The sequence below is a fragment of the Phaseolus vulgaris genome, chromosome 8, assembly GCF_000499845.2.
Source record: "Phaseolus vulgaris cultivar G19833 chromosome 8, P. vulgaris v2.0, whole genome shotgun sequence".
Taxonomy (NCBI): Eukaryota; Viridiplantae; Streptophyta; class Magnoliopsida; order Fabales; family Fabaceae; genus Phaseolus; species Phaseolus vulgaris.
In genome coordinates, this window is record NC_023752.2 from 53710219 (window position 1) to 53730341 (window position 20123).

Sequence of the window (20123 nt, forward strand, 5' to 3'; positions counted from 1 at the left end):
TTCAAGGGGTATATTTTTTGTTAATAGGTGCGTTAGATGCAGGGCAGATTTAAGCAAATGCAGAGGACAAATGGCCTATGCATGGAATCCCGAATGGTGCATCTGTTGTGATGCCAAAGTTGGGCTGGGAAAAGGTTGTTGGTGGGTGCTTCCAACATGAGGCAATCAAGTGTAGCAAGCTCGTGTCTCCTATGGTAGGATGCATTGTTGGTGAGGTGTCTAGTCCAATTGGGATGTTGTGATGTTGTTTGGTGTGATGCACCCATTTTTTTGCAGGTGTAGGCTAGGATGTTTTTTCTACTATATCACAGTTTTGAAGAGCAGATGGTGTGCCTGACTTGAAGGTGTAGTTTTGTTACTATCCTTGTGAGGCATTCTCAGCTTTCAAGCTCATGTCTAACTAGGAATAGGAAAACAAATCCTTGTTTTGCAATCTCCTTGTATCATGATATATTTATTAATTCTGGTTTTGATTTGTAAGCATGAGGCACTAGTGCAGATAAGTTAAACAAATGCGGCTATTTTAAATTTACAAATGCGGTCATAGAACCGCATTTGATCAACACGCATTTGTAAATCTGGAATTTACAAATGCGGTCCTATGACCGCATTCATAAATCACATTTACAAATGCGGTCATTTTAGGTAACCGCATTTGTATATTATTCTGAATTAGGGAGTGGGTTTGGGGTTTAGGATTTATGAATGCGGTCTTGGTAAAAACAACATTCATAAATCACTATTTACAAATGCGGTCATTTACTAAGACCGCATTTGTAAATGCGAATTCACTATTTACAAATGCGGTCTTTAAGACCGCATTTGTAAATAGTGCTTTTTTTTTTTTGGTACATCCTGTTTTGTGCAGAAACCATATATTTAAATAACCTGCATAATGATTAAACCCAGCCAGACAAATACAAAAATGTAGTAACCAATTGAAATCATCAAAATGTACATTTACAAGTGATCAAATTACATATAATAAAACCACTAATATTGTTTACTTATGCTAGAGTTATAAAAATTAATGAAGTATGTGGACCAAGAATCTCTAACATATGAAATGCCTTCCTCACTCATTGGTGTTTCTTCTGTGAATAACTGCATTGCAAAGTTGACATAAATTAGTTTCTAGATATATATATGTTCAAGAATTATAAAAATGATTTAACATATACCTCCTTCCAACCAGTTTTAACACCTAGTCTTATAATGGTAATCATCCATTGCATAATGTAATAGCCACACTCATAGCTTCCTGGTTGTTTATTACACTATATAATTCAATAAAAAGTAATATGTTAGTATATTGATAAACAATGATAATAGAGAAAGAAAAAAATTACAAACCTTTACTCTTATGTAGTTCAAATTATTTGAACTGGATCGACCTTTTAGGATGTTATATCCACGCCATGAACTGGTTAATACAAAAAACCTCGTTAGTAGATGGTTAATTAGTAACATATACAAAGTTAAGTTTATACTATACTTACGTATCAATGATATCCTTAAATTTTGTGGGCATCTTCTTGTGTAGGGAACAGAACCACACAGCAGTCTTATCAACCATTGATAAGACAAGTAACTGCCAATGATGCCTATATGATCATTGAAAAGAGTTAGTAAATATTTAAAACATGAAATAATAATAATTGATGACATATAATTAAACTTACTCATTAATGTAAGGGCATAAATAAATTTGTTTTCCCTCTTTTTCCAGGATGTTAGTGATGTATGCTTGAGTCTCAGTTGAGTTTGGTCCAACGGGATTAGTATATGCAGGATCTACGAATCCATACATATTTTCCTTCCCCTCAGTGATACAGACTCTATGCAAAAACCTACAAGTTTTTAGTTAAAGCATAATCAATAATAATTTAACATAAAGTAAATTGAATAATAGGTAAAGATACTTACATCATAAAAAATTGAATTATACTTATATTGAGCTCCTGGTTCCCAGATATAAATTCTGATAAATCTGTGTTGTAAATCATCAGTGGCAGTTCAGTGTTGATTTGAAAAAATGTATTATCCCACGGAACTGGAAAAGGATCATTGCCAATCTGACTAGCAATGAGACGTAGGGAAGCCATAGGATCGTCAACTGGAACCTCACGCTTCTTTTTCGGACTTGGTGGCTGAAAAGGTTCCTACAAGATAAACAACATTTGTATTAAATTATATGTAATATATAAATATAAATAAAAAATAATATAATGAAACGAAATTATTACATGAGGTTTGGGCATAGATCGAATGAGCTCTCTGGGCCAGGCAACGAATGTCTGAAATGCATCGGCCACAGTGGTTACCTCATCTGAAGGTAGTGGAACACGAGCATCAGGAAATCGTACTTTTTCAACTGTTACCTTCGCCACATCAGGGGAGAGAGGAACGTTATGTAAGGTGGTGGCGTTTTTATAGACTTTTCCAAGTGCCACCACCCGAGGAAGTTTGCCGCCCACTACCAGTAGCTCACAATTCTCTTGCCGCCCACTACCAGTAGCTCACAATTCTCTGACTGCCCATTGATATCATCCCCTGATATTGGAGGAGCCGCACAACTCCCCTTTGTGCTCTTGGGAGTGGGACTAACAAGGGGTTCAATCGGCTCAGCACAAACTTGTTGCGATAGAAACTCTTGTCGCATTCGATCATTCTCCTTTTTCATCTCCAGCCACATCAAATCAGTCTCCTCCATTATTTCTTCACGTAACTTAGTCTTCATTTGAGTTTCCTTCTTGGAGGAGGAGGATGGTTGTCGTTCTGAAACTCCAAAATAAAGTTTAATTCCGACCCCTTGTCCAGCGGCACGAACACGACCAGAGTGTTCAGGTCGTCCAATTGCTTCAACCAGGATATCGTGACGACCTTCAGCAACAAATGTACCGTCGGATTCCAAGGAATCCTGCAAGAGTACACAAAAATCATATTTTCAATCATTAATATAATTAATGCTTTAAAAAAATTGAAAATAACAAAAATAACTTACAATTTTTTCGATTATAACCCCGGATTGCTCGGAACTTGGTGCACCGGACTTTTTAATTCGGGCCCTCTTCCATTTTTCATGGCGAAAAGGTGGTGGAGGAGAAGTGACCCCTGTTTCCACATTCTCAGAATACGTCCCCTGTTGAGATTTCTCCTTTTCCACCATCAGTGTTTGCTCAAGTTTTCTATACCCCGAACGAGACATAACGTGCGGGGTAAGATTCTTCAAAGCTATCTCTTGAGCTTTCTTCCGACGATCCTGTCATAATTGAAATAAACAAACTGAAGTAAATAAGATAAACTTATTAATGTTATATAAACAAAAAAGTTACTTCACTTACCATCCAAGCCTCATTTTCACGGCTTTCTCTAAAAAGACGCCATGTCTCTTCATCAATATGTTGGTACTTTAAACATGGATTTTCGTCTTTAAGGTCGCCAAAAATGTATCTCGATGTCAGTCTTGACTTAAAGGTACGAAATTTAAGTGCGATATTGGATAATATCTTTGATCGAAGCGGTTCCACATCAGGAATGTCAAAGTTTGCCTGGAAAATAACATCATCAAATTAAAATTAATTAATCAATATTAAAAAGCATTATATGATAACAATAATAATGTAAAGCTGACCAGAACATCCTCCCATAGCATGTTCCGATCAACCTCTGAAACCTCATCCCATGAATTAATCAAAATGGAGAGCCTCTCACGAGAAACAACTCCAAGATAGCTCATAAACTCATCTGCCTTAGGACCAAAAGCCACTCCAGTGTTGACGTCAATGTCAACATGTGTCTTCTCACCAGCAGCACGTCTCAATGCAAGACGCTTCAATCTAGTAGGTCCTCTACTACCTCGCCCAGATCGAGGTCTGACTGGAGTCTGGTCGTCATCCATGTCTCTGTTAAAAAAATTAGGTAACAAACATTAGTTAATGTGCATCGAATTAAAATCATATAAAAATAATACATAAAATTCTAAATGTTTATTTACATGTTGCATGTGGGTTGAATGTTTATATGTAAATTCCTTCACTGTGGTCTTTACGGGTTGCATGTACATCATCAAGTACATCGTCATCTTTATTAGTTATCATTGGTGTGAATGAACGAGTTTCGCCATATTCAATATCATCTATGGCTTCCCCTTGTTTTTTCCCGTGTAAAACGACATACCAATGTTCTGACGTAGGATCTTTCACATAGAAAACCTGAGATGCTTGTTGAACCATTATAAATGGCTCATCTCGATACCCTATCTTTCGAAAGTCCACTAGTGTGAATCCTGATTCATCAATTTTAACCCCACTTTTATTATCAACCCATTTACACTTGAAAACTGGAACGAAAAACTTAGTGTAGTCAATCTCCCATATCTCTTCTATAAACCCATAGTATGCCATTGATCCAAGTACTGGATTTGTATCTTTCGAAGTCGAAAACTGCATTGACTCGGCTTCAAGAGTAACACCAGAATTTTGAACTGTACTCTTTTCATCCAGGGACTTCGTGTAAAATATACAATTATTCACTTCGTACGCTGTACATGAAATGACATCAAACTTCAATCCAGCAGCCAACCAAGTCAAGGTCTCTGATGCCGTTGAATCCTTGAACACCTCATCTTTAAACCAAGGCATGAAAGTTCTATTATGTTCCATCAAGACCCATTTCTCTGCTTGTCTTGGGTTATTTGCCTTCACAATGGCTTTATGAGCTTCTATGTAAGGTACAACTTCATCTGTGTTATTCAATATGTACAAATGTGCTTGCAAGACTTCTGATCGAGATTTGCTTACAATATTCACACCACGTAAACATTTACTTGTAGAACGCCTGTGGTGCCATGAATTAGCTGGAACACCTATTGGATTTGCTTTTGTCATGTACTCTGAACAAAATTCAATACTTTCTTCAGCTATGTACCTTTCAATCATTGAAGCCTCTGGACGATAATGATTTTTCACATAACCTTTCAAAATTTTCATATACCGCTCAACAGGATACATCCATCTTAAGTACACTGGTCCACACAATCTAACCTCTCTTACCAGATGCACCACTAGATGAACCATGATGTCAAAAAAAGACGGAGGAAAAAACATTTCCAATTCACACAAGATAACAACAATTTCATTTTGAAGTTCATCTAGTTTTGAGGGATCAATGACTTTACAACAGATGGAAGAGAAGAATGAGCACAAACGGGTTATGGTGTGTCTAACATTTTTTGGTAAGATCCCACGGATAGCTACCGGCAACAATTGTTGTATCAAGATGTGACAATCATGAGACTTCAACCCAATTAACTTCAAATCTTGCATTGACACTAGACTCTTCACATTTGAGGAATGTCCTTGTGGCACTTTCACACCCTTTAGACATTGACAAAAACTAATTTTTTCATCTTTTGACATTGTGTAACAGGCTGGGGGCAAATATGTACGCTTACCCATTTGTATGGGTGCCAACTCGCCGCGTATGTTCATCTCAATCAAATCTAAACGAGCATTTAGACCATCCTTCGTCTTCCCGTTAATGTTAAGAAGTGTACCAATTAAGCTATCACACACATTCTTCTCAACATGCATTACATCTATACAATGTCTAACTTCTAACCTCGACCAGTACGGAAGATCAAAGAAGATTGATTTCTTCTTCCAAATATTTGTCACAGATGACTTTTTTTTGGACTTGCCGAAGGTGTGGTCTATGTTATTTACCTTTTCGTAAACCTCAACACCGGTTAATGGAGTTGGTGGACCACTACCCTCTTGGTGTCCATTAAAGGCTTTTTTCAACCTCCGGTAAGGATGATGACTTCTAAGAAACCTCCGATGCCGAAGATATACTGTTTTCCTTCCATGTTTCAATTGTTGAGAAGCAGTGTCTTCTTCGCATATTGGACACGCTTTGTGACCCTTAATACTATAACCTGATAAGTTACCATATGCCGGAAAGTCATTGATGGTGCAAAATAACATGGCATGAAGCTTGAAAGTTTCATTAGCAAATCCGTCAAATACTTCGACACCCTGGTCCCACATTAACTTCAAATCTTCAATTAGGGAACTTAGATAAACATCAATATCATTCCCTGGTTGTTTCGGACCGGATATCATCATAGACAACATCATGTATTTTCGCTTCATGCACAATCCAAGAGGTAAGTTGTAAATAACTAGTAATACAGGCCATGAACTGTGATTTGTACTCATATTACCAAACGGATTCATTCCGTCTGTAGCTAAACCAAGTCGGATATTTCTTGATTCTTTACCAAATTCTGGAAAGTCATCATCAAATTTCTTCCATTGAATAGAATCAGCTAGATGTCGGTACATGCCATCGCATTTCCTCTCATCTGCATGCCATCTAAGATTCTTAGCATCGTCTGGGTTTGCAAACAAACGCTTCATCCTTGGAATGATGGGAAGATACCACATAACCTTCATTGGGGGTCCATGCTTTTCCATGTCATCAATAGAATCATCATCTTTTTGTTTCAACTTATAACGTGATAACCCACACCTCGGACAACTTTTCAACAATTCAAAATCTTTCCGGTATAATATACAATCATTAGGACATGCATGTATCTTTTTGTACTCCATACCCATTGGACAAAGAATCTTTTTTGCCTCGTAATTACGATTAGGTAGACTATTTCCCTCTGGAAGCATATCCTTCAACAGCTGGAGCAATTCCGTGAAGCTTTTATCAGTCCATCCGTTTATTGCCTTCAAATTCATCAATCTTAACACCGCCGACAACCGTGTGAAGTTAGTTGATCCAGGATACAAAGGAGTCTCTGCATCTTTTGACATACTTTCATATCCATGCGCTTTTGCAAAACACTCAGCTCCCACATCACGAATCATGTCCTCCAATCGATCATCATCTCCATCATCGTGTACTGCTTCATCCATGGTAGAACCCACATATTCTTCAGTTACGGAAACACGTGGTAAATTTAATAATTCACTATGTCATGTCCAAGTTGTATAAGATCGAAGAAACCCATCACATAGCAGGTGTTCCCTCATGATATTCACATCCAGTATCCTTCCATTCAAACAGTTAACGCACGGACACCTGATCTTTGCTCCATCATGACCACTAATAATCGCGTTACGCTGCGCAAATTGTATAAATTCCTCTACTCCCCTTTCGTACTCATCACTTATACGAACAACATTAATCCAACTTCGATCCATTATATATTCTGGAATATAGTTAGGATTTTCTAATAATTAGTATTCTCTTCAATCTCACACATTTGCCGAGGGTCGAACACCCCCGGACTCAATCCAAACACGATATTTCTATTCTAAAAGTAACAATAACTAACATAACATAAAACTTTTATTAAAATGTAATTAACAACTAACTAAATATGTCACTTCTAAAATTAAAATTCTAGAACAAAGTTTAATACACTATAGAATTATAATTCCATAAAGATTAATATCATATTCATTTTTATTTAAGTAAAAGTAGTTTAAAGTGACAATTATAAAAAATAAATGATGCCAGGGAAAAAAAGAAAGATATGCAAAGAGAAAGTGCAAAAAATAAAAATAATTACAAAATTAGAATTTATATATAATATAAATTTAAGAAAATAGAAATTATATAATACAAAAATTCAAAATACACACAAATATATAAATTATTAGTTATTAGTTATACATTCCAAGTTGTATTAGTTATTAATTAAATATATATTATAATACAGAAAAATAAAAATTCAAAATATTAAATATGAATTCAAAATTTTAAATATAAATTCAAAATATTAAATAAATACAACACCAACCTTTAGGTTGATGGTGATCGGAGACGAAGACGAAGGCGTAGGCGAAGGCGGTGGCGGAAGCAGTGGCGGTGGCGGAGCAGAAAAAACCAGCGAACCAATAGAACAGTAACCACCTATATGCAGAAAACGAGTAAGGAAACGAAATGACAATGCCAAGGAAGTGAATAATAACAATGACAAAAACGAAAACGAAAACAAACGTTGAAGCAGAGAGAGCTGAAACTTACAATGCAAAGCGGAGAGAGCTGAGAACGTTGAAACGAAGAGCGGAGAAGACGAAAGTGAAAGTGAAAACCAGTGGCGCGCTTCTATTTTTAGGGTAAAATTGATTTACAAATGCGGTTCTAGGGTAAGACCGCATTTGTAAATCAATTCAGAATGAATTACAAATGCGGTCTTTACTATGACCGCATTTGTAATTCATTTTAATTGATTTACAAATGCGGTCTTACCCTAGAACCGCATTTGTAAATCAATTTAATTACAAAAATGCCACCGCGTTTTTTACAAATGCGTTTAAACGCAAAGCCGCACTAAATAAATGGTCGTTGTTTTCAAATTTTGTACTAGTGAGGGAAGGAGTGTTGGTTCTTGTATAAGGGTTGGGACACCCCTGAAGTGTCCCATAAATTTAATTAATTTTTTGCTGATAAAAAAAATCATCTAACACTAGAAAAATGAGATAAATGAAGTGGTCAAATGATTTCCAGTCATCTTCCAACGAATTCAATGAAACAAAGTTCAAAATTTATCTAGAAACAATGAAAGTTAGTAATAACAATAAAGTAAAAAGAAATTTGTGATTATTCACTAGGAAAAATAACAATAAAAAATAGTAGATAAACTAGATTTACTATCAAGATTATTCATAATAAATTTTTCATTAGTTATCCAAAAATTATCATCCTTCAATACTCACATAGATGTTAAACTTAATCAAACAATTGTGTCAATCAAATTCAATTGAACCTTATCAATAAAACAAATGTCTATTGATGTATTGAGTATCTCACTCGTCTTTGAGTGTCTACTCATGAAATATTTTTCTTTTACTCTTGAAATAAGAAAATAAGAGATTTATTAAAACTAAGGGAACTAATCAAGAATTATAATTAAATAAAAGAATTAAAATTCTCAACAAACATTAAAAACAATTTATTTGATAGAACTCAAATTCAACAAGCAGAAAATTAAAACAAACTATTATAGAAAATTGAAAAACAAAAGTTTATTGAATAAAATCTTAGAATTCAATGAAAAATTACACGAAAAATCAACCAAACAAATTTAACTTTTCACAAGAAAGATAAAATTAAAAAAAAAAATCTAGGTCTATGCTCATATTCTTCTTCTTAAATCTTTTGCACAAATTCAAATTCAAAATTTATCTTGAGATATTAAGATAATCAAGTATTTTCTTTCTTTGATTCAAGTTATTCAACAAATATTTTTTCCAATCAATTTCTTATCTCTTTCTCGTTTTTCTTTCTACTATATTTTGTTCAAATTTAATTAAGATTTTCACATTAATTGTAATTAAACAAAACACGATTTTTAGGAATATTAAAAAAAAAAAAATTACTTGAATAATATTTTCAAGGATCTAAACAGGTGAATAGAAATATAATCATCAACATATATAAAATATTTAATATCAAAGAATTTAAATAAGATAAGCTTCAATATTAAATTTTAGATAATTATTATTTATTTAATAGCATATTATTAATTTTATTAATATTTATGTAATTAACTTTATTTAGTTTATGTTTGTGTGCATATATTTACATTAAAAGTCATATATATATATATATATATATATATATATACTAATGTTAAATATTTATTAAATCTAATAAATATATTGTATATAATTAATGCAACATTAATACTATATTAAAAAAAACTCTTCACTCAATTTAATTCTAGCATGTTTTTATTATATATATTATATGAGAATTAAAAACTTTTAATATATTTATTAAATCTAACAAAAAATTATAAATGTAATTTTTAATGAAATTGCTAAAACCATTATACAACATAATTAATAAATATAGTAATAATGACTTAAATATAAAAATCTATTTATTATATATTATATATTTATATAAATATTACATTAAATACTACATTAATTGCCAAAGTTAAAGTCACATCACACTTTTTTTTTCATGTTAAAACAAACAATTCAGATTATTTATTTCCCAGTTTTTCCCTTCTTCTTTCTCTCTCTTCAACTTTCAGAGTGACAATACTACTAAGTCTTTGCATGGTGCTTCCACATGTCGCAAACCATTGCTATCACCACCTGTTGCACGTTGTCGCCTTGTTAATCACGATTACACTCAACTCATTAATGTCATCAATACGCAAGGCAATCAAGTTTTCTTTCACGCGCTTCAATATGTCATGTCACCACCGTGTTGCAGATTTCACTCTGCTCACGTTTTTTCTTGACAAAAGCAAGAGATTCGGTAATGGTTTTTTTGGATTGAGACAACCTCAATGTTCTGGAAATGTGTCCACAACATAATATGGTCTTGCCGTTGGAGACCAGAACTAGAAAAGGGAAAAGGAGAGAAAAATAAAATTAAACAGGAAAAAAAATGTCTCCCACAGTTGGAGATTTCATGGCTTTGTCTGTACATAAATACACAGAGAGGTTGCATATATGTTTGACATGATTAAGGAATAAAAAAGATAAATTTTTAATGGTACATGTAGAATCCTTTCAGACCTCACCCACACACACAGAAAAAAGAATTACTGGGCAAGAGAAGAAAAGGAGAAAGAGAAAACATGGAACCCTTGATTCTAGTTGTTGTCAGTGAAGAATAGGTTAATGCACAGAAACAAGTAATTATTGTTATTGCTTTTGTATTTACATATATGAGAAAGGGTCTACATAAAAAACCAGATACACATAAGTTGCTAACTAGATACAGTTCTTGGATAACTCATGAATCAAGGCTTTGAAGCTGTCAGCATCATAAATGATTCTGAGAAGACCTTGCTGATGCTGGTATCCGAATTCATCTGCAGACTTATTCAGCATCTCAACAATGGTGCGATGCTGAATGACTTTGATGGGTACCCATATCTTCTGCATGGTGTTTCCCCCTTTGCCCACAAGCACTGGAACATACCCTTTCCTACCTTCTTCCATTTTGTTCCCTGTTCTACTCTCCAATTCACTCCCACACCTTGTATTTATACAAGTCTCTCTTCACTTTGATGTTGATATTTGTGTTGCTGAAATTAAACTAATTAACAAATAGGCATGCAATTGGCATCTTCTGTGGCATGCAATTGGCATCTTCTGAGGCATGCCCCAGTCACAATTTAATGTTCATCAAGTGCAGATATAAAAATGCACAAAAAAAAGTAATTAAGATGTCTGTTTTTTTCTTATAAATAATAAAAATATTAATTATTTTTATTATTTACCAATTAATTGCATTAAATATTTATTTACACTATTAAAAATATTTGATTGACTTCTAATCACAAATTTATCTATAAACTTTAAATCCAAAACTTTCCCTTGAGAGATAATATTTGATTCTAAAGAGACTTGTCAAATTTCACTTACCAATGTAACATAGATATTTTTTTTTACTAATAAAAAATAAAATAATTAAATTAAATTAGAGTATTTAAGAGATGTTAGAATTTATATATAAATAGAAAAGCATTTGAGGTAGCCTTGCCTTGATTCACTTATATGTTAGACAAAATCTGCAGCTGTGCCTTGATTTACCTACATGTTATACACAACACCTACATGTCACAAAACCTTTATAGTTTGAATAATGCACACAATTTCTTTTCTTTTTTTTTTCTTGACAAGGTCATCTATATTTGAAGTTCTTTTAGTTGGCTACTAGGTTCAATACACTACAAAAAAATAATGATGTTAGAGTCCCAAAAGAGCAACACAAAGAGCAAATGTTACATGGGGTTAATGCGGGCTTAGCGTCTCAATAGAAATGATAACTAATATTTTGGTGGCTATACTTTAGAGACAGCCTCCAATGGGACACAAATTTACAAAGTAATGTTGGCTAAGCTTACATTAAAAAGTATTATTTAACGATAGCGTATGTTTGGGAGACATTAAAATTGATATAAAATTAAATAATTATTAAGAAGTGAACTATATATTATGGGTAGTCCGATAACGGATCGATAACAATTAGCCTAATAAGCCCAACAAACAATCGTTAAGATATACTCGAAATGGCTCTGATACCATATTAAAAAGTAAATTTTAAGTCTAACTCAACCTCATAAAACCAGCTTATAAGGAAAGGTTTGCACCCATTTATATACTACGAAATGTCCTAATCTTTAGTCAATGTGAGATCTCTACCAATAATTAAACTTAGCGTCGTCGTTGGGGACACTACGTGAAAAAATAAATTTGAGTAAATTGTCGTCATTAAGGCACTACCCAGGAAACAAATATTAGTGTCGCCTAGACCTACGTTATATGTAATAGAAAATTAATTTGCATTCACTTTGTGTCCCCATTCTAGACTCGATATTATGATGTCACTTAATTTTTTCTTTGCATCTACTTTTTTGTCCCCATTCTAGACGCTAACTTATTATTATTATTTTAATAACTTTTAACTTGCATACACTTTGTGTCTTCATTCTAGACTCAATATTATTCTGTCACTTAATTTTTTTTATTACATCTACTTTATGTCCTCATTTTAGACGCTAACTTATTATTATTATTTTAATAATTTTTAGTGACTTAAAAATCTTCATTGTAAACACAATATTTGACATTTGCTATTGGTTTCTTTTTTTTTTATCACTTTTTGTTGACAATTAAAAATTTATTGATTATAATTTGAAAAAAAAAATTTACTTATTGTTTGAAATTATACAGAAATCATAACATGCATATAGACTTCAATAAGATTGAAGCATCTTGAAATGTTTCAGATAAAAAAAAATGCATACAATTTATAATACACACTTTGTTTTAATATTTAAACAATTATTCTTTGTGAATATAACTTATAATTAATATATACTTGCATGCTAGTTATATATATATATATATATATATATATATATATATATATAATATTTAAATGTTATCGTGTTCAAGCATGTAATACTGTATTATTTTATTTTATTCCTATTGTATTAAGATATGGAAAAGTTATATTTTCGTGATGGTATATGTTCAGAAAAGTTTGTTTGTATTTTCTAATCTAATTATAACTCCTCTTTCTATTCTTATTTTTTAATTCTTCATTACTTTTAAATTTATAACTTTTATAAAAATATTATAAATGTGGTCAAACATATTTTTAAATTTAGTCTTACTATTTTCTACTAGTGTTTCTCAAAATATCCTACCTATAGACGCAATACAATTCTATAATATAACGTGAAACAGACACCTGGAATTCAAATCAACCAAGGTTAGATTTGTTTTGTAATCTACCAATTATTTTAATTATGAAGTCATGCATATATGATAAAAACAAATGGTGTTTTATGGTCCTTTGTCACAATCATTAAGATATTGACAGATATATTCTCACTTAAATTGATTTGCCATTGTGCATTAAATTTATCAATATATGAACTTCCTAACTATATCTGGGGCTGCATGCATGCTGCGCATAGAAAACTAAACTGAAATAAATTAAAAGAAAATGAAGCAGTGATGTTCCAACCCATATGCAAAGTTAAAATAAATAAAAAGTAAAAGAATAATTTTTTGTTAGTTTTACTGTAAAATGAAAATATTATATACTATTGAATTAATGCAAAGCAAACCCTTGCATTTTAACAACTACACATTTTTTTTCCTACATGAAAGAGTTGATCTAAAATTGTAAGAGTTAAGATATATTATATATATACTAACACAGTTTTAAAAGAAGAATTGATGACCTCACCTTGCAGGAGTAGGTATATGCCCTTAAACTAAGGAAAAATAAATAATAAAGAAGGCAAATCGGGTAACCTGATTCTTCAGAGGAGACAAATAATTCTATGTAGCAAAAATTCTCATCCATTGGCATGCCTGGATCCAATACTGCTTTGAAAACAATGTAGAGAAATAAAATAAAAGCTGAGATCTAAGTAGTCTTTTACAATACTATTTATGTTAGCAAATTTTCTCCCCATATAAAACCAGTGAATGAAGAACGATATAGGCAAAATCAATAAGATAAATGTCAACAAAATTTTAAGCCAATAATTTTATGAAAAAAGTTATACATTTTAAAAAATAATTAAAAATTATGTATCTATAACTTTAACATTTTAAGAAAAAAACTAGACTTAAAAAAGTGGATGCCCCGAGGTTCAACGTGTTGTATTGATGCTTTTGAAAATAAACAAATGTAAAAACACAAAGGGGGTAAATTGGGAATTATCAGAGCGACAGTTTAATCAGTGAGAATTTTGAAAGGATCCCAAACTCAATAGAACCTGAGCAAGTTTTGGTTTATTAAATATGATGTGAAAATAATAATTTCTTTTTATCAATAAAAGAATAAAAAAATATAAATATTTTGAGAGGTATTATAACCCTATTACAAAAGAAATGTCAAATAAACAAGACTTGTAACATATATTGTGACCTATGGTCCTTTCTTTGCATCCACATGGCCCATCCATAGCATGAATCTCCAGGCTCAATTATGCTCACAGATTTGATTAGATCATTGTATATGCATCCACTCTTTGATACCCTATTGTGATTGTCCTAACTGAACTCTTCTCATGACTTTTCTCCACCTCCATCTAGCTGTTCCCAAATCCAGTGTAGTCATGCAACCATATGTAGAGTAAGAATGCATGAGTAAATTTTGCAGCATATTCTTGGTAGCATCACAACAAAAAAACCCTCAAGCTACATCATCAACACATGTTGGGGTTTTAAAGGTGTTCTACACAGCATGTTCATAGTTCTGCAAAACATATACTCACAATCCTTTTCCAGCCAGATAGCACAGAGCAAGCTTTATCATAGTAATTCCAAAGCACAAAAAGTATGACAATAGTTGACAAAATGTAATGACCTTTTTTTTAATAGTTTGAACAACTTATAACAAATGTCAATTCTCTCTCACAAGCCCTATTTTGGTGCACTGTGTTAGAATAAATAGTTTGATTAATAATTTTGTTAAGTTTGAATTTTTTTTTTTATATGCTCCACCATTATCACTATACAAAACTTGAAAATGAGCATTACATTGAGTTCTTTCCTTCATGAAAATTTTGAAATAATAAATTTATATCACTTTTTGACTCCTTTAAGCATATTCAAATTTTTCTATTGCAATAATATTGGCTTTCACTCAAAATTGATGGAAATGAATTTTTATCACTCTTTGTAAAATCATAAACATTACATCCAAAACTAAAAAAAAATATGATTTCTAAATAAATCAAGATTTTTCTAAAAATATCTAAATAAGATTTTTTTTATAGGCAATGAAATATCTAAATAAGGCATTATAAAGACTTTAATGTCATGGTCAAAATTTATATTTAGAATATTTGTAGCCTAATGGAATTACCCTTCACCTACTTAGGCCTACTTGTTGGTGGTAACTCATCTAGGTGTTCTTTTTGTGAGTCGATGTTATCGAAGATAAGAAATAAACTTTCAATGTGGAATGGAAGGAACTTATCCTTCACGAGAAGAGTTTACCTTATAAAAAATTTTAATTAATGTTATACCTTTGTTCTTTCTATCTTTTTTTTAAAGCCCCGATAGGAGTATGCAAGGAAATCACAAAATTACAAAGAAAGCTCCTGTGGGGATGGGGTGCGGAAGGGAGAAAAATCGCTTGGACTAGCTAGGGGAACATTTGTAAATTGAAAGAGGAGGGTGGCCTTGGTATTAGGAGCATTGATATGTTTAATAATTCACTCTTGGCTAAATGGTTATGGAGAATGGGTTCCCCTGAGACAGACCTTTGGAAGGATTTCCTAGAATCGAAGTACAGTTTGTGGAGGATAACAAACTTAATTACACCGGTTCGAAATGAGTATAAATCTAGATGGTGGAATGATTTATACAAAGTTAGTCTCTTAGACCAGGGAAACAAATGGTTTAATTCTAATATGGTTTGGCAAGTTGGATTTGGGGAAAATTTTAAATTTTGGGAAGATGAGTGGCTAGCCAATTCTCAACTAAAGAGAGATACTCCAGAATATATAATAACTTTGTGCTTAAAGACAAACCTATTGGTAGTTTCGGAAGGTGGTCTAGTGAGGAGTGGGAGTGGGCATTTTGTTGGGGAAGAGAATGGTTTGAGTGGAAAAACCTATGGTGGAAGATTTTATGACAAGTATATCACAACTAGCTAAAAAGAATTTATGCTTATGGAATGACCCTCCTTCATACACTTTCTCAGTAAAATTTGCTTATAAAAAGTTAGCAAATCTTTGACCTGGGGGGTATTCACGGTGTTTGAATATCTTTGGAATCTAAAGGTTATACCCTCAGCTCAGTTTTATGTGTGGAGGGCTTTATCAGATAGGATACCAACTAAGTAGAATCTGCATAAAAGGGGTGTGGCGTTGGGGGATACATTATGTGTCTTATGTGGGAGGGAGGAGGAGTCCACTTCACAGATTCTTATTTCAAGTAAGGTATCAATTAAAGTTTGGAATATGCGCTTTAACTGGATTGGGATTAACTCGGTGAATCACAATGAGTTGATTAATCATTTTGAACAGTTTTCCTATATATGCTTTAATAAAGAAAATTTGCATTAACATGGCAACAAAATAATCGCATAAAAGCTTTACTTGTTCCATATTTCATTATTCACTGTTTGGTGTTGTTGGTATTGAAGTAATAAATTGTTGAATGTGTTATTGTTGTCAAACGTTATGGGTATGCTTTGTATCTTTGAACTAGCTGAGAGGTGTGGAAGGTAGAGCTTTTTTGGCGCAATTTAAGCTATAGTGGTGTAGTGCATAAGCTATGACAAAGGAGGTTGCAGAGGAATAAATATTGGGAATGCAGTTTGGTTATGTTGGGAAGCAGTGGCAAAAGAAGGAGTGCCTGGAAACGATACAAAAAGTGCAGTTTAAGAGCTAATATGCATAATTGCAGTGAGATAGGAGGTCTCGTGACTGTTCAAGGAATTGAAGTTTGAGTGCAAAACTACAATTATGCAGCCCATTCTGAAACATATCTTAATGTTTTAGTTAGTTGATGAAAACCATTTGGATTCATAGGACAGTTGAGATGGAAGCAATACTAAAATCAATTGTAAAGGGCATGAAGAGAAAATGTGATTGTTGGACTATGCAGAATCCAATTGGCAGCAGAGTAAAACAAAAGGTTACTAGCAATTAATAAGTCATTACTTTATCTTTTTGTCAAAATAATATGTCTGGTTAAGTTGTGGTATTGTTTCCAAGTTAGCTTCTTGGGTAACTTTTACTGATTTTGTGGATATTGTATAAAGGTTGGAGCATCCCTGCAATACCCCAACTTTAATTTAATTCATTTTTTGCTGAAGAAAAAAAAGAGTTATGCACAATCAAAACTTGTTATAACTCTTTAGATTTATTTACACCAGATTTAGATAATACATTCATCTCTTAGTATCTTCAAATCAATTGTTTGCTTTGTCTCAATATCCTTAAAAATAGAAGTTTGATAGAAAAATTACCACATGACTTTAGGAAAGAACAACAAACTGAATCAAGATTTAAAATATTGTAAGATTAAAATATCTCTCCCAATTATTGGACCTAGTTTTCATTGTTAGTAGAAACATTTTACCTAGAAAATGGTTTAATATAGGTAAGCTATTTAGAATCAAATGTCATATGATTTCTATCCCATAATCACTTATCTATGTATCATTAAAAGTATTAAAAACCTTACCATGATCTTTTGTAGTTATTGGTAGCCAAGATGTTGTTTGAACAATATTAGTATTGTATTTGTTTTAGCAATAGTGGTTGTAGCAATAGTAGATGTTGACATATTCTAATTGTTCTTCATTTTAGGAGTAAGACTATGATTCAATCATTTTAGATATTCAAATAATTCAAAATAATGATTTTTGATGAGTTCAATTTGATTGTAATGGATATATTTATAGATAGATTTGTCAATATTATTAATTGTCTCTCAACAATTTCTAGTCATCATTTCTACTACTACATTTCCAAACTTTATATCTAGAGTTGCATGACATATTAGGTAACATTCTTGTAAATTTGGAATCAATTCCTTGAGTAGAATCTCTCCATGAACCTATAAAAAATAACATACAATCTAACAATATATTATTTATTAATTATTGAATCAACTTCTAGTATGTATTAATATTTTCAAGGTCCTTAATAATCACTTTATCTTGATGATCTAATTATCAAAATATCTCTGTGACATCTCCATGTATCTTGGCATGGATTTTTCACCTCATTTTGCATAGGAGGTTTTTTAATTCAATGCAAACACTTGCATCTAATCATTGTCATCATATAGTACTTTGACATAACACTCCAAATATCAATGGTAGTGGGTTTAGGACTCTCAAGAAAAATGTTGGAATTGTGGATATAGGACTAAATTCTTCATGTTCATAGGAAAAAAGAATTGGATGAACAAATTCAGTATGGCAATGATGTATCGTGCAAGATCACGAGGTGTTTTTTTACTAGTTATTCATGTCATTTCTTCATCAAAATCCTTCTTCACAACTCCTACAATGTCACAGATCCTCAAATATATAGTCTTTGACGAGCTAGGTCCATGTAATATATAAATTGATGTTTTATAGTTTTTTTGATAATTTGTTAACTTAAGAATCGAGGTGGGGAACTTGTAATTAGGGATACTTTTTTGTTTTTTTTTAAAGGACAAGTGTTATACTTTAATTGCATACTATTTTTACCTTTTGTGTTTTTTATTAATTGTATCTTTTTGTTGATAAAAAAAATATCAATGGTAACAAATTTTTATATAAATTTTCTAATTTTGCATGTGATTTCAATCATATGCATTTTCATCAAATATGACTAATTTAATATCATAGTTGGACTCAGTGAGAAAAATTCTTTCAAATTAAGAAACAATAATAATTGATTTAATTAATTTTATATTATTCAAATTTCATTCCCTACATTTGTGACGTCTCAAATAATTAAAAATTAAAAATTAAAAATTATTGAATTTGATACAAAGATGGAAAGATATGAATTGATATTTATATTCATTCTTTAATTAAAACAAGATATGTGAAATCTATTTATAAGGTACAAAATAACGGGTAGTTATGTGCATCCAAGTAGGATACAAAGAAAATTAGATTGCAATTAACAAAGTAGTACAATTATTTATAATTCAATAGTAGAAATATTCTATCTTAATTAGCTCCTATTTGATTATGGAGAATGAAATTAAAAAAATGAAAATGGAGACAAAAAATAGTTTGAGAAGTGATACAAACCAAGTCAACAAGGAGATGACTAAGGATGCACATTACCATTCACTCTATAAGAAGTCATCTCAACATTCAAGTGAGGACCTCACCAAGGATTTAACAGACCTCACCAGAGGGAGAAATGGACAAAAACTAGAGCATCTAATGTTCTTCTTGTTGGTCTTCTTAAGAATAAAATAAGTTGCAAATAAATTGGGCTCTCCTTAGGGGTCCAAATAGTAATATAAGATAGAATAGGTGCCTTTAGCATAAATAGGAGTGCTCGTACTGAAATGGGTTTGATCCAAGTCCACTTTTTCAAGACAACCTAGAATTAGGGTTTTTGACCTTAGTCAACCCTCGTAGGCCGCCCCTCCTTTATTTCTCATCCTACTCTTGCCCTTCTTGGCCATCAAGACACCCATTCCTATAAATAAGGTGTCTTACTCCATGTATTACATATAGAAAAGTTATTATGCACAAATTGTGTGAGAAGTTTATGAGGTTTGAATCCTCTTGGCTAGGTTTTATCTTGAGGAGTGTGAGACTCTCAAGTGGCGACCATTAACTCGTCCTGGTAGCTACCACACCCCAAGTGGCGGCCCTTCACTCATCTTGGTGGCTACCACACCCCAAGTGGCATGAACCACTCTCACAACCACTCCATAAGCTTCTCTTCCTCATCCCTTGTTAATTCATTTCCATTTCATATATGTCTTTGTCTTGTTGCTCTTGGTTTTGCTTTTGTTATATGCTTATGGTTCATCATTTGTTTCAGCCATGACAACCATTCATGTTTACCTTCTTTCCATTTCCATTCCACATTGCATCTCATCTATCACTTTATATTGATTTTT

The 20123-nt window shown here is 32.3% G+C and overlaps 1 protein-coding gene across 1 annotated transcript; it reads right to left on the reverse strand.

The window, feature by feature from the left end:
- Positions 1-761: 761 nt before the first annotated feature.
- Positions 762-2476, reverse strand: LOC137826157 (uncharacterized). The gene is made up of 3 exons (XM_068632024.1): positions 1927-2476; positions 1683-1850; positions 762-1604 (listed from the first exon to the last, which is right to left on the reverse strand). Exons 1-3 carry the CDS (start codon positions 2103-2105, stop codon positions 1496-1498), a joined length of 456 nt encoding a protein of 151 aa, XP_068488125.1. The 5' UTR covers positions 2106-2476; the 3' UTR covers positions 762-1495.
- Positions 2477-20123: the final 17647 nt, after the last annotated feature.